Source organism: Python bivittatus, unplaced genomic scaffold (genome assembly GCF_059951505.1).
Source record: "Python bivittatus isolate LINGU-HERP-01145 unplaced genomic scaffold, Pbiv_v1 ctg000480_np1212, whole genome shotgun sequence".
Lineage (NCBI taxonomy): Eukaryota > Metazoa > Chordata > Lepidosauria > Squamata > Pythonidae > Python > Python bivittatus.
Window position 1 is genome coordinate 26,289,780 of NW_028277075.1, and position 15,227 is coordinate 26,305,006.

At 36.4% G+C, this 15,227-nt stretch overlaps 1 protein-coding gene across 1 annotated transcript in view; it reads right to left on the reverse strand.

Annotated features, from left to right (window-relative positions):
• Positions 1 to 15,227, reverse strand: part of LOC103066807 (cytosolic phospholipase A2 epsilon-like) — a gene marked incomplete at its 5' end in the record, with an annotated part of 37,196 nt that overhangs the window by 19,276 nt on the left and 2,693 nt on the right. The window contains 7 exons of the mRNA XM_088145063.1: positions 1,952 to 2,084; positions 3,058 to 3,095; positions 4,281 to 4,364; positions 5,422 to 5,585; positions 6,178 to 6,241; positions 7,444 to 7,486; positions 8,580 to 8,620. Coding sequence (XP_088001189.1) covers positions 1,952 to 2,084; positions 3,058 to 3,095; positions 4,281 to 4,364; positions 5,422 to 5,585; positions 6,178 to 6,241; positions 7,444 to 7,486; positions 8,580 to 8,620 — 567 coding nt within the window. The remainder of the gene's footprint in view (positions 1 to 1,951; positions 2,085 to 3,057; positions 3,096 to 4,280; positions 4,365 to 5,421; positions 5,586 to 6,177; positions 6,242 to 7,443; positions 7,487 to 8,579; positions 8,621 to 15,227) is intronic.

Consider the following 15,227-nt stretch of genomic DNA (forward strand, 5'->3'; position numbering starts at 1 on the left):
CACATAACGTTAAGTAGATTAGAACCAAGCCCTTGTCCCAGAATAATGCAAGCAGATATAAAGGAAATTATATGGCAAAATCCATGAACATCAAGCATAATATCTAGAGACCTTATCAAGCATCTTTAAGGTTCCCAGCATAACTCTCTGACATTACACTACATTTTACATGAGATCAGTACTTTATGTACATGGCTCACAAACCCAGATATTGCAATGAGTTTTACATTAAACCATCTTTGAAAACTCTTTGGAAGCTAAGTAAGAGCAAAATACCAGCTATACATTTCTTTTTAGACATTATCTAAAATTGGTATTGACTAATAAACCCCTAGGGTCTGCCCTCCTGTCAAATGAACCCAGCTACTACAGCAACTGGATCATGGGCTCTGCTCAGTTATGTTCCATTCCAAACAGTAAGAACAAGGAGACACAAAGAAAACAGCCGCTCACTGTCACCCAGCTTTTCCATGTTAATGATAAATCACCATACAGTAGCAGAAAGACACCAGGTGCTAGTATAGAAATTCTCAAAAATCTCTAAATCCCATGAAATGCCTTTACCCTGTCCATTTGTTCAAGACCTTCCTTATTAGTCTCTTGGTACCAATTAAAAAGACTCATATTTATTCAAGCTTCTAATGAAGTCTAAGATCTTTTGGTGTCTATAATCTAGTGCATTTCAAATGCTTTTTTATACGTTGCAGCTTTTGCTCTTTTTATATATATCGTGTTAAAATTTATTTATTATTTCAATTTATATGGCCACTATCTCAAGTTCATGATTCTGGGCGGCTAAGAGTGTTAAAGGAAATTATAAAACCAGACAAAGAAAAACGACACACATAAAACAGCAGCTGGGTTATAACAGACCCATCAGTCACAAGTTAGCATAACCAATGTACGAGCTCAACCCACTTCCCAACTCCCAGACCCAGTGACAAAACCAAGTGTTTAAGGTCCTATAAAAGGTCAGCAGGGTCAGGACCAATCTAATCTCTGAGGGAATGACGTTCCAAAGGATGGGTGTCACAACAGAAAAGGCTCTCTTCCTGGGCCCTGCCAGATGGCACTCTGTAATTGATGGGAATCGGAGCATGCCTCTCCTACTGGACCTAATGATGTGATTATGCAGAGGTGGTCCCTCAAATAACCCAGCCCAGTGCCATGAAGAGCTTTGCAGGTTACAACCAGCACCTTGAAATGAACCCAGAAACAAGTGTAACCAATGTGGCTCATGGAGCAGAGGTATAACATGTGTTGATCAAGAGTGCACATAATTGCCTACGTTGCTGCATTTTGTACCAGCTGTAGCTTCCAGATGCTCTTCCAGGGCAGCGCCATGTATTATTGCTGTTTTGCTTTTATTGTTACTTTAATTTTTTAGTTTTACTTGTTGTATAGATTATTTTAAACAGTAGAAGTATGTTATTATATTTATAAAAATAAATGCACACTAGTTTGGTAGTGGCCTTTTTGAAGGTTAAACAAGAAATGTAATTATTGTATATGGATAAAATGATGTATTAAGCATATTCTGTATATTTTTAAAATATAAGCCACGCCTATAATTGGTGAAGAAAAATGGGATTTCTAATGTACTTAGACACTTGAGACAGAAAAGTTCAAAGCTCCTTCTCTGGAAATAAGAATTCAGTAATAAGATTTAAAACTAACCATTTTTCAGGATATCCAAAATCAGGTGCCTGAGACAAGCCAACTTCTTTATACCAAATGATAGGACCAGACACTTAAAGGCAAACTTGAGTTCACATGTTTGAATTAAGAACTGGGGAAGAGACTAGATACCGATGAGGAATTTGAGTCTTCCAGCCTCTGGCCTAAGTATATGTTATGCATTAATATGTGCATATATATACATATAGACACAGCCTTACCCATCACCATCACTTTCTCTGTTCCTTTTACATTGCTCTGGGGCAGGTCATACCTCATTGTCTTGCAGTTCTTCTAGCTGAAGAATATTTTTCAACGCAGCAGCAACATGTCTCTTGCGCTTACAGATGAAATCCTGCTCCTCTGGACAGAGATCAAAGCCCAAACGTATATCTGGGTCTTTCTGGCTAGATAATAGAAACTCCTATCATAATGCACACTAATGAAAGTATCATGATTTGAGCACATTCACAATTTTTTTTACCAATATACTGTTTACCAATATAATTTGTAAGTGTGAAAAGGGAAGAATACTTGACTCTAGTACGAATCTTTGACTGTAGCTGAGTAATGCTATTTGTTGGTTTCATTTTCATGACACCTTAAATTGCTTCAGGCAGATAATATAAATATTTCTTTTTCTCTTTTCCATACATCTCTGCAGTCACAATCTTTGGCTTCCTTGTGATTAAATATACCCTGTGAAGGCTGAAAAGTGGCCATTTCTGGTTAGCATAAAGCAGAATTTGGAATTAGTAAATAAACATGGTTTCAAATTCCAAATTAGAATTAATCAGAAGTGACAGCCATCCAGCAGTCAGAAAGTAGAGAGATGCCACGATCATGGTTATAGAGCTGTATAGAGCAGGGCTATGGAGAAGTTTTATTCATGTTATCACCTGGAATGACTTAATGTGATATGCAAATAACTAGAAATTTTATTTTGTATTTCATAGGTGACCAATATTTCAGATTTCATCATTGCTATTTTTTTTAAAAAAAGGGAGAAGCTCTAGACCACTCTAAAGCATTATAACTATAAAAGTAAAATTCTACACACATAGTTGAGTTCAAATTTCAGACTTTAAAAAACTGTACTCAAATGACAACATGAGAAATTATACCAAATTCTGAATATTAGCAAATGTTTATTTCAGCTCTTGTTTAAAACAAGTTGAGCCTAGACACCTCACTGTTCCTATCCTTGTATTCCTAGCTAAAAATGGAAGAAGTACAGAATGAGAATTAGAGCTTTATTTATATCTTTAGTAGACAAGAAGGGAAAAGGTCAAACTACTTGACCTGATTTCTAAAAATTGACAAAACTGGACTACCAAGTTACCAGAAAAAATACAAAAAATAAAGGAAATAAATGGTTACCAATTTGCTGTTGTCACAAAGACGTCATGTGCTTTATCCTAAAAAAAAAAAAAAAGGAATACTCTTAACATTGAACGATTCTAAAACATGTTTAATCTTTCCATCATTTCAAAGGCATTGTTTGCTCTCTTGCTTCCTTAGTCTACTTTGACAATAACAACAAAATATTCATTGAATGATCTTATGAGTTGGTTAGTAAGCTCTTCAGATTGCTACATATCCATTTGTACATGAAGATTCAGTACTTAGGAGAACAAGGATTTTTGTATGTATTAAATAGAAGAATGAAATAATTCCTAGCTGATTAGCTGATTTATCTTCTTATAAAATGGGTTTTCTGGATATTTACAGAACTTTGGGGAAAATATTCATACTAAATCTAACATAAAATATGCATCTAGATTTTATTTACATGCCATATTTCATTGTCAGAAATTGTACATAAAATTGTACAGGTATTCTTAAAGCAAATTGTCCCTTTAGAGGGAATAAACTAGCCAGATAGCTGCTAATTATTCTAGGAAACTGGAACTAAATACACAGCCATGTTAAAAACTGAGCTTTTCCAAAGGGAAAACCCTATTTCTCCTAGGTATTCAACAAGCAAGAAAGGCTTAATATACTCTTGGAGGAACATTCCTGATGTGACTGCAAGTTAAACTAGATGTTGTAGTAGCCATTCCATGTGCTGAAAATACAAACTTAACCCAATTACATAGAAAAAAGTATTTAAACAGGAAAAGGAGCACAGAAGTGAAAGTGCTCCTTTCAGCAGTCTCAGGTTGAGTGAGTCTTGTGCTAGTGGATCATTGAATTCATTAGTCTGGCTCTTCTAGATTCTCTTCCTCCTCAATCCCAAACATGGAAATCCAATACAGTAATCTGTTGTAGACAATGGCTGGCTAGAAAATTCACTGTTATCCTCATCAGAAATAAGATACCACCTAGGCTCATTTAGGTAGGAGAAACACAGAACACTTTCTGAATGGCTTTTCAGAAGGTGCATAGTAGTTTGCACTGAGAGTATTATTGTATATATTATCTGTTGGATATAGATATAATTTCTGTAAATTGTCCAGAGTCGTTTCAACGAGATGGGTGGTGACAAATTTGATACTTACATACATACATACCTACATACATACATAAAAATATAATTCCCTACCAGTGGTAGGGAAGCAGTACAGAAAACAAAATGGGCACTGTTCACAGAGAGGACTCACATTTGCTACTTCTGTTCTCTCTCCCAAAGGAATCTGATGCAAAGGCAAGGTGAAGGAGAGTGTTTTCCCAGAATTTGAGGAAGACTAAAGGAGAAAAAAAGCAAATGGTCAGAAGACATGTTTTTGAAATAGCAGCATTCCAAGAAGTATTATAACAATGGCTGTAACGCAATAGCTAGTAATGGATATATTGTGAAAAGCTAACAACTTTTCTATTGGGGGAGGGGGGAGAATTATTGATTCTAATTAGAGATAAAAGGCTTCAATCCAGACAGATATGCATTAAGATTACGACTACCATATCTGGGCTGCAAAACTCTGGGAGAGCACCGATGGCAGCAAGTAGAAATAAGAAACTCTAATATTTTGCTGCTATCTCAGTCCAGATATGGTAGTAACAATAAATAAATTGTACTAAAAGGCAGCTTAAAAAGAGAACAGTAGGTGGGTGAGTAGAAGGATTGGTGGCTGGTGATGGGAAGAGACAGAGAGAGATTACATGCATCAATGAAACTAACATTTATGACATAACTGGGTTGTGAATCTTAATCACAAACAGTTATAGCTAGATTGGGGCTTTTATATTTTATACTGATTGATGGCCAGGCAGCTGGAATGAGACTATAAAAGTCCAGCAGGTTGTGTGCATGCTTTATTTCTGCTTCTTTGCTATTTACTGCAATGAAATCTGCCATTTTTGGAATAGCAACTCAGATGTAGGGAGGTGTTACTTTTTCACCTAAAGATGATTGAGTTCTTAGAGATGATAAGAAAAAGTGATCTGGAAAAGAAATTTCCAGCAAACAGGCATAGCTGGAAAGGGAAGCACTTCAGTATTTTGGGATATGAACTTTATTATTCTGTCCATCTTCTTGTTCCTTCCCAGGACCACCACTATCACCTGTCTTTAGACTATTATTTCTAACTTTCTGCTTGACTAGCCCTTCCAGAAAAAATTCAAATTCCTATGATACTCAATGTCAAATGCAAAAATAAAACTTCAATTAACAAATTAATTAAGCAATACACTTACTGCGGTCTTTTAATTTTGATCCAAAACAGCATTTATACTTTATTGATGCAGAATATGGAAGTTAGTTATGTGTAGTACATTTGTCCCCAGATATCAGTAAAAACTCACACAAATGGAACGTTTCTTCAGTAATTGCACCTCTAGTTTGGAATTGCAGTGCATGGCATGGTGGAAAACTGTGTGATTTGGCGGAGCATTTCTGGAACTTGTATCCAATAAAATATTCTGAACATCTTCGTAAGAACCTTTCACCGTACATGCAAAGTTTTGCTCTGAGTGCAGAGTAGAAAACACAAACAGAACTTCAAAATTATCTATCCAGAAGCATGTATTTATTGATAATCTTTGCATCCTTCCCTTTCTTCAGGATGACCAGGGTAGGATGCAGTACATTATTTCATTTTATCCTCAAAATGTAAGTCAAGGCAGAGTGATTTTCTCAAAGCTTCTCCTTGAACTTGAAGTGGGCTCTGGAGCTCACTTGGCTGCAGTTCAAGTCCACTCTGCCTTTCAAGTCACTCATCTCTCTTTACAAGAAAATGAGAGGTTATGCACTGAAGGAATACTCATTTCAAAGAACTATCCACACCTGTGCATAAGCGTGCAACTGAGTTGGTTGTCAGGATCACTTGCCCCAAAGAAGAGTGCAATGAATGATATAGTGACTTTGATACATGGTCTCAGCATCTCAGCCATTGGGGAGAAGTGGGGGAATAGTGGCCCACTTATGAAACAAGTATGCATTTCCTATTCCCATGAAACTAGCATGTCTTTGGATACATCTTATTTTATTATACTGAAATCTATAGTTTATAGTTTCACACCTACATTATATCCAATGAAGAAAAACAATACAAATCTTACTTTTTCTTTTTTTCTTCCTTCCTCTGTGATCCACCTCTACTTTTAGGTAGCAAAGTTCACGAGACTAACAAGAGAAAAGACAATTATACACACCTCCAACTGTTCAAGAAATGAAAACAAGGTATGATTATCACTATGTATTATTTTACACTAAGGATCACTTCATGGTCTCCTTCAGTACAAACTGTTGACAGCTGTTCTCTGGCAGTAACATGACATAATGGTAGTTAATCTGCATTATCCTATCCCCCATTTCAAAAGCTGGTTTTAAAGGACTACTACAAAAAGAGTTTTGTGCATTGTTCAAATGAATTTCAAACATGGCTACATACACCTAGGTGGATGGATAAAAATTTGTACAAACATATACCCTCCCTCTTCACTGACATCTGGTTGAATGGAAGTATTTATTCCATTCACACAAAGATTGTTGAACCATGAACACTTCCATTAAGAGAAAAGGAAAAAAAAGACCACTTTCTCCTATAGCCTCTTATAATAATTTCCATACTGCTATGGAGGATCATATTTTTATACGGTGTTAAAACTGCCCTCTTCTTCTCCTAGCAAAGTTGTCTGCTGCATCAGAACTATTCTGTGCACTAAAAGGTCCAATTCAATCCACACTGGGAAAAACCTAAGCTTTGAAGAATGGGGACTAGAGAGGAAAAGGGAAAAAAAAGGAAAAAAAATCCAAATGACAGAATAAGTTGATCCATTTATCAGCACCACATTTCACCCTAATGAAACTTCCACAGTCATCAGCCAACGTGGTCAAAGGCCTTGGTGCTTTGGAAATATGAAGATTAAAATGAAACACATCAGTAGATCGGGGAACATTGCAGTATTACAAGGAGGAGGAATATATTAAGAATGACTTTAACAGTCATCTTACTCTAATTTAGCCAAACTTTATTAAGCAATTCATTCATTAATTTGTTCCAAATATCCTATTCTCCAAAGTAACAACTGGAGTTATAGAAAATGCTTCAAGTGCAAAACAGTTTTTATTTCAAAATGGGTTATTCCAGTCATTCTGGAAGTATTCCAGTCTTGAAAAAGCCCTATTTGGAACTTGCTTTCAACTCAAAACAAAGCAGTTTCATTCCAAAATGATCAAAGCTACTCATTTCAAGCTTGAAACAACTCTTTCAAATGTAACTGGAGTGTTCAAAGTTTCTGAAGTTTCCAGTTTGAACTATTTTAAACACGCATCTTCCCGGGCTACAGAAATTGTAAGTAAAAGTAAAAAAACAATAAACATACCAAGAGTACTCCATTAGTTACAAGGTTTTCTGGCATATCTGACCTAGAGGAGGAAAAAAAAAAAGCAAGAAAAAGTATAATTGGTTTCTACTCAATTCTTGCTCACTTACTGTATTTACATGTTTTTTTCTTAATTCATGTAATCATTTCAAGATTATCAACCATGTTAGTTAAATATTTAAAATATTTATCTATGACCTGTAATGTTCAGCAGCTCCAGGCAGTATCCAATACTAAAATAGGATCAGTGCAACATAAAATACAATGAACATATATCAAAACATAAAATAATAAAATAACTTAAAAATATAACTAACAGCCATAAGCTGAACACTACCATTAGGGGTGTTTTGTTATTCCTATTGGGAGAATGTTCCACAAAGCTGGTAACACAACAAAGACTTTCTTCCAGGTTGATGGTCACCTAACTTTCACAGGATATGACACAACCAGGAGCACATCTGCAGATGACTGCAGTGGACAGTTTCCTAGTTCCAAATTGTTTACTGGTTGTATGTAAGCCTTGGTCATCTATTTTTATTTCATCTGACATTATTCTAAGCTTATTTAAAAGGAGATCACACTGTTAACAACAGTACATGTTCCATCCTACAGTTTCAGATTATTTTATTTCTTTGTTTTCTACCTAACTTTTCAATTGAAAAAATGCTCAGTTTGACCTGGTCCCACAACACGTTTTAGCTGATAAAGAATTACAGCCATTTGTTTTCCTAGAGATCTTAGTTTTGGGTGAAGAAATAAATATAATCTGGCCAGGGATGTTTGGAGAATGGGAGCACCAAAAATAGTCTGGTTGAAGCTCCATCCCATTTATGTGCAATACATGTAAAAATGGAGTCCAGCTTTATTCATGCAGTAGCGGCCTCCATCTTAATTTTTTGATCCTGCTCCTAGGGATGATCCTGAAGGAGGATTAACTCAATTTAGTTTTTACTTCTATGGCTGAGATATAAAAATTCCAGTGTGAGAAAGGTTTTGCCATTTTGAAAAAAAAAAAAAAGAATTATACAAAGACATTTGCATATGTAGTAGAATGAAATGTGATTCATACTGTATGGCATTAAAGCTAATAACCTAAACTCCTCATCCATTATATTTGCTCAACTTTTACTCACATGTGTTCCAAATAGAATTCCACTTCTAGCAGTTCATTTTTCTGAAATTGAAATCAAATGTTTAAAATATTAGCTTCTTCAAATGCATATCTAAACTGATATGACTCCTTCACTTACTGGGAGCAGCTTCACATTTGCAATATCTCATACATGATATTTGTGTTACACAGTTATATATCTGATGACAACAGTCAGCTAATTCAGTATTTTTATGGTGAAACACTATGAATACCCAACTGAAGCAAAACAGCATTATTTATGTCTATTTTTCTGCAGAGTTGTGATTTCTCCACAACTGTAATGTAGAATCATCTTGAATGGCTAAAAAAAATAATACCCATTATGACTAGATACTTTGCTGCTTGACTGTGGAGTTCTGCTGCAAAGGTCTCCTGAGCGGGAGGCACTTCATATAAATTCCAAATAGTCTTTGAAGGCAGGACATGCAGGAACAAACAAGAAATAACAGAAGAAGTTACTTGTGCAAGGTCAACCTTAAAGAAATTTTCCTGAGAAGAAAGAGGAAGCAAAATTCCACTAACTGGGCCACAAATTTCAGAAACAGGTTTAGATTTTTAAACAGAGGTATTGTGAAATCCTAAATTGCAGGTCTTTAACTGTTTTCTTGGCCCCTTTATAATCTTGTTGGGGGACCTGTATTTTACAACCAGGAATATGAATAAAACAGAAAGTGAGGTTAGGGCAGAACAGTATGTCAGATTTATTACATAAACCTATGTCAACATCAAGGGATGTTATCATGCCTTCTTCCTTACAGTCAGGTAAGTCATTTTTCTAGATGGTTTCTTTTCAGATGGTTTCTTTTCTAGATGGTTTCTTTTCAAGGAGAACTCAACAAGTCTTAATGTTCAGTAAAAACCTTACAGTGATTTCAGAATTGTCAGAAGATTAAAGAAATTCAGTAGCATTTCACCTGTGTTTTTAAAAAATCAGAATGCACATTAAAACAAAGAAGACATCAAAATGTAAAAACAGATCTATCCAATAGTTGCAGTCAAGTTGCTTCCATCTGTAGATATAACTCCCTGGTATAAATGATATTAACATATTTTTGTCTATCTGGATTACTATGAAGTTAAAGCCATGTTTCAAGCCAGCATCTTTGTCATGCTCCTGGAGTTAGGAATTCAGTAGGGTTCCAGTGAGGACTCAGTGAGTTAAGGGTATTTAGAGTAACCTAAACTTTTTATCATATCTCAGTCTGGGGTTGTAACCCTCCCATCATCCAAATGGTTTCATTCATACTTTTCCATAGTGTCTTCAGTTTACCAGCCATGTGGGTCTGAAGAGTGAGATGACTCAAGCTTCAGAAGGAGTTAGAGGCTTCTCTGGGATGGAGCTATGGAAGAATATGGTTTTTCATTAAGAAGAATTGAGAAGAACCTCAGTTGAGCCTCAGGAAATCCTAGCAAAACAGCTTTTGTAATGAGAGTTACTCCAGCTAATAGTGTTCTGAACAAAGCTTTTTAAAGTCCTGAGAGTCCTTTGTTCAGCCAGAGCCCTGCCTTGTCCTCTTATTTTCTTGAGATCTTTATCTAAGGCAGGACAACCTTGCACAAGGTACCATGCTAAACAATAACCCTTCTGCCAAATGTCATAGCATGAATCACATCAGAAAATAAAGACCAGTTCAGGATCAACTCTAGATCCCTCCTAGCTCATGATGTTGACTTCTTTGGAGGGAGGGAGGGTAAGTTGATTTAATTCCCTTGAATCGCTATGACTCAGCTGTGTTTGGGGTGGAAGATAGGAACTCTTGCCTAATCCTGGCTCCTGGACTTAAAGCAATCATTAATTCCTCCCAAAACACATACAAATACACACATACAGAGAGAGAGAGAGAGAGAGAGAGAGAAGATTTCAGGATCCTGTTCCTGGAATTTAAAAGGTATTCTTCCCTCAAATGGCCAATGGGTGGCAACAAAGAGTTAGGAATTTGTTTATTTATTTAATATAGCTGCCCATCTCACATACACAACTCATACAATAGAATAGATAAAAACAAATAAAATACATAATATAAAATAAAAACACATAGCAGCCAAGCATCATAAAATAACCATGAACAACTCTTCACCTCTATAAGGTTAAACAGATATCTCTTCATCCCATATCCCATCCCTTATCCATAAGCAAATCCATAAGATTTCAACTTTTCAATCCTGGTGTCACCAAAAAGTCCATAAAGGGTTGGCTAGACATTGCAAAAAGAAAAAATCTTATTGTAACTCTGATCAAATAAACCAACTTTATATTTCTTCCTTTTACTTCTAACAGTATTAATCTTTAATTCAATCAAATATTGTTGTAGGATTTGATTTCTCTTCAATTCTTTTTTATTCCATCACACAGATTTCTTCAAGGCTTTAGCAAGCTTCTTTTGTAGCTCCAATTAGAAAACATTTTCCAGGTCATTCTCTTGGTTTATCATTTGTATTTCCCTTTTAATTTTTAAAACTTCAGCCAGTTTCTTTTTTATATTCAGTAAAGCGTCCCTTTCCAAATCATTCTCTTAGCCTGTCATTTGTAATTCCACATTCTGTACTTTCTCTGTCTAGTCAGATAAAATTTGTTCCGTATCTGGCATTCCTTCATTAACATCTTTTAGACATAGTCTATCCATAGAAGCAGACATCATTACTGACATTGTTGATATTGTAGTTACTAATTTCTGGCTCCATTCTTCAAAGATCTCCTTTAATATTTCCAATGTTGTAATGTTTTGTGTCGTTTTGCAAATCCCAGTATTAACTGACATCAAGAACAGGCTTGTAGCTTTTTCCTTCTGTTTAAAATCTTGAGTCCCCTCTAGTGCCCAATTTCTAAAATCATCACTTATCTTATGACTTGCCATAGCCAGGATAGCCAAAATAAGTCTGTTTCCCATGAGAAGTTGTTTATTTTTTATAGTTAATTCTGAAATATTATAGTAAAAGTCAATATTCCAAATTTATCTGGACCCTTAATCTGTTTATAATCTTAGATAAAAAATCTTATTTAGCTTTTTGATGTTTATTTCAAATCATTTAAGTTCTTAAGCTTGTAATTGATTTTTCTTTTGTTCAGAGTTGAAGATAAACTCACCTGATGAAGACTTTTCAAACTTGTCATTCTGAAGGTCTCTAATAGCTTTAAGATGGTTAATAGGCAATTTCTGAAAGTGATTAGAAAGTGAGGTTTGAGAACTTAGTGTCCTTTAAAAGTCTCTGCCACAGTTGCAAGCAAAATGGCTGATCCCATTGTCTCCTGGGACTCAAACCCACAGAAAATTGCTGTCCTGTGGTCTCCTCACAAGGAACAGCCATCCAGAGCACATGTGGGTGATCTCCCATCCTCTCCTTATCTGGAGAGTTTCCAAGGGACCAGTCTACTCACCAATTTCTTGGTCTTTGGCACAGTCATCGGCTCTTGTTTTGCAGAGCTATCCTCAGTTCGCCAGATCTCCCCCAAAAGTTATTAAATGTATCTATATTTGTTGTGATGAAGGTTGGAAGTTACTTCTTTATATATTTCTTTTTTTATTATATTCTTTTTTTCTTTTTCTTCTTTCTTTCTTTTTCTTTCTTCTTGCACTTTTTATTCTTTCTTTCTTTCCATTCTCTTCTCTTTCTCTAAGTTTAGCTTATATTAGTTTTTACTATGTAATTAAAATTCTTAGTAAAATAACCATCAACAAAGCCAAGAGATGGGCTTTATTTTCTCAAGTGCCAAAATTGGGTATTCTGCATCTTAAGGAAAAGAGGCATCACAATGTCTTTGAAAAAAATCCACACTTTAGTAATTTTGCTCTGGAAACTAGGGAGAATTAATTGCATTATATGACTGCTGATGAACAGTCAAAACTATCTCTTTTAACCCTTTTTAGTCTGTTGTATTATTAATGGCATATGGATAATGCAGTATGACTCTCAATAGTTGCAATTTTGCATGACTGCATTCGTACACATTTACGTAACTACAACACAACTATAACAGTAATATGTAAATGATTGCAAGTTTGCCAAAAACAGTATTAAAAACAGTATATAAGAAAAAGCATTCTAAAGAAGCTCCTGGAATGGGAGAATGATAACAGAAAAGTTGTCTCTGGAAGGTAGATCCTTACTGAAAAAAAATCATATAAATTCTAAGAACATTAAAATATTTGTTCCCAAAGCTGTACTGTACTATATACTAAATATAACTCTAGAGGGCATGGCTGCAAGCAGAACTACAGTTTTACACCATATGCTTTAGGTTAAGGAAAACCAGTGCAATGTCATGGTTAAGGTGTGGGCCTTTCTATGAGAGACGCCTAGGATCAATTCCCATATAGGTCTGGAGCTCACTGGTGATTTCTCAGCTCAACCTGCCTTGCCCTGATACTTTGTTATTACCTTCTACTCAGGTTCATGTGGTTGAAAATATAATCCCCATTATCTTCTGCAAAATACACTAAGGACCTGCCCAATGTAGCTTCAGTCACAAATCAGAATTGGTTAAATGGTAAGCAAGCATCACCTAAGCCAGGATGCATAACCTTTCCTCAGTTTGTTTATTTGTTTACAAGACTTATATGGCCACCTATCTCATGCAATAACTCTAGGCAGCTCATAAAACATAGTTAAAAACAAAAGTACTCTTCTCTCCAGGCGCCAGACCAAACATCCTCGCAGTTCAGCCCCATCCTAGCCCAATATCTGGGGGAGAGCTGCACTTAACTTTTTTCTGGCAGGAAATGATAGAGCTAAGATTAAGTTTCACTAAATGTAATATTAATTTAAATGAATTTGCATTAATTAAATGCATTTAACCTGATTAATTTCCCTGAATGTACAAATTTTCCACTGCATTAACATTTTATTTTGGAGTAACATTTTGGGACCACACCCAAATCTGCTAGGCCTGGCCTGGACATAGCCAAGGCTTTCTAGGGATGAATGCAATCCTGGGGTCTCCATTTCTGTACCCAAGAACACAATTTATGTAATTAAAGTTTAGTTACCCATCCTTAAATACAGGTTCATTTTTTTTTTTTTTTTTTTTAAACTATACCTGTATTCCCCCTTCATGGATCACTGCCTTGTCGTGGCGAAGGGGCTTGCGTAACTCAGTGAAGCCATGAGCTATACCGTGCAGGGCCACCCAAGACGGACAGGTCATGACAGAGAGTTCTGACAAAATGTGGTCCACTGGAGAAGGAAATGGCAACCCACTCCAGTATCCTTGCCAAGAAAACCCCATGGACAATGTTAAAAGGCTAAAAGATATGACGCCGGAAGATGAGCCCCTCAGGTCGGAAGGTGTCCAATATGCTACTGGGGAAGAGCGGAGGGCAATTCCAAGTAGCTCCAGAAAGAGTGAAGCGGCTGGGCCAAAGCCGAAAGGACGTTCAGCTGTGGATGTATCTGGAAGCGAAAAGAAGGTCCGATGCTGCAAAGAACAATATTGTATAGGTACCTGGAATGTAAGATCTATGAACCAAGGCAAGCTGGATGTGGTCAAGCATGAGATGACAAGACTGAACATCGACATCTTGGGAATCAGCGAACTGAAATGGACGGGAATGGGTGAATTTAATTCGGGTGACCATTATATCTACTACTGTGGGCAAGAAACCCTTAGAAGAAATGGAGTTGCACTCATAGTCAATAAGAGAGTGGGAAAGGCAGTAATGGGGTACAACCTCAAAAACGACAGAATGATCTCAGTGCGTATCCAAGGCAAACCATTCAATATCACAGTCATCCAAGTCTATGCCCCAACCACTGATGCTGAAGAAGCTGAGGTTGACCGCTTCTATGAAGACCTACAACATCTTCTAGAACTAGCACCAAAAAAAGATGTCCTTTTCATCATAGGGGATTGGAATGCTAAAGTAGGAAGTCAAGGAGTAATCGGAATAACAGGCAAGTTTGGCCTTGGAGTACAAAATGAAGCAGGGCAAAGGCTAATAGAGTTCTGTCAAGAGAACAAGCTAGTCATAGCAAACACTCTTTTCCAACAACACAAGAGACGACTCTACACATGGACATCACCAGATGGTCAATACCGAAACCAGATTGATTACATACTTTGCAGCCAAAGATGGAGAAGCTCTATACAGACAGCAAAAACAAGACCAGGAGCTGACTGTGGCTCAGATCATGAGCTTCTTACTGCAAAATTTAGGCTTAAATTGAAGAATGTAGGGAAAACCACTAGACCACTCAGGTATGACTTAGATCATATTCCTTGTGAGTACACAGTGAAGGTGATGAATAGATTTAGAGGATTAGATTTGGTAGACAGAGTGCCTGAAGAACTATGGACGGAGATCCGTAACATTGTACAGGAGGCAGCAACTAAAACCATCCCAAAGAAAAAGAAATGCAAGAAAGCAAAATGGCTGTCTGATGAGGCTTTACAAATAGCTGTGGAAAGAAGGAATGCGAAAAGCAAGGGTGAAAGGGAAAGATATAAGCAACTGAATGCAGATTTCCAGAGAATAGCAAGGAGAGATAAGAAAGCCTTCTTAAATGAACAATGCAAAGAAATTGAGGAAAACAATAGAATGGGGAAGACTAGAGATCTCTTCAAGAAAATTGGAGATATGAAAGGAACGTTTAGTGCAAAGATGGGCATGATAAAGGACAAAAAAGGCAGGGA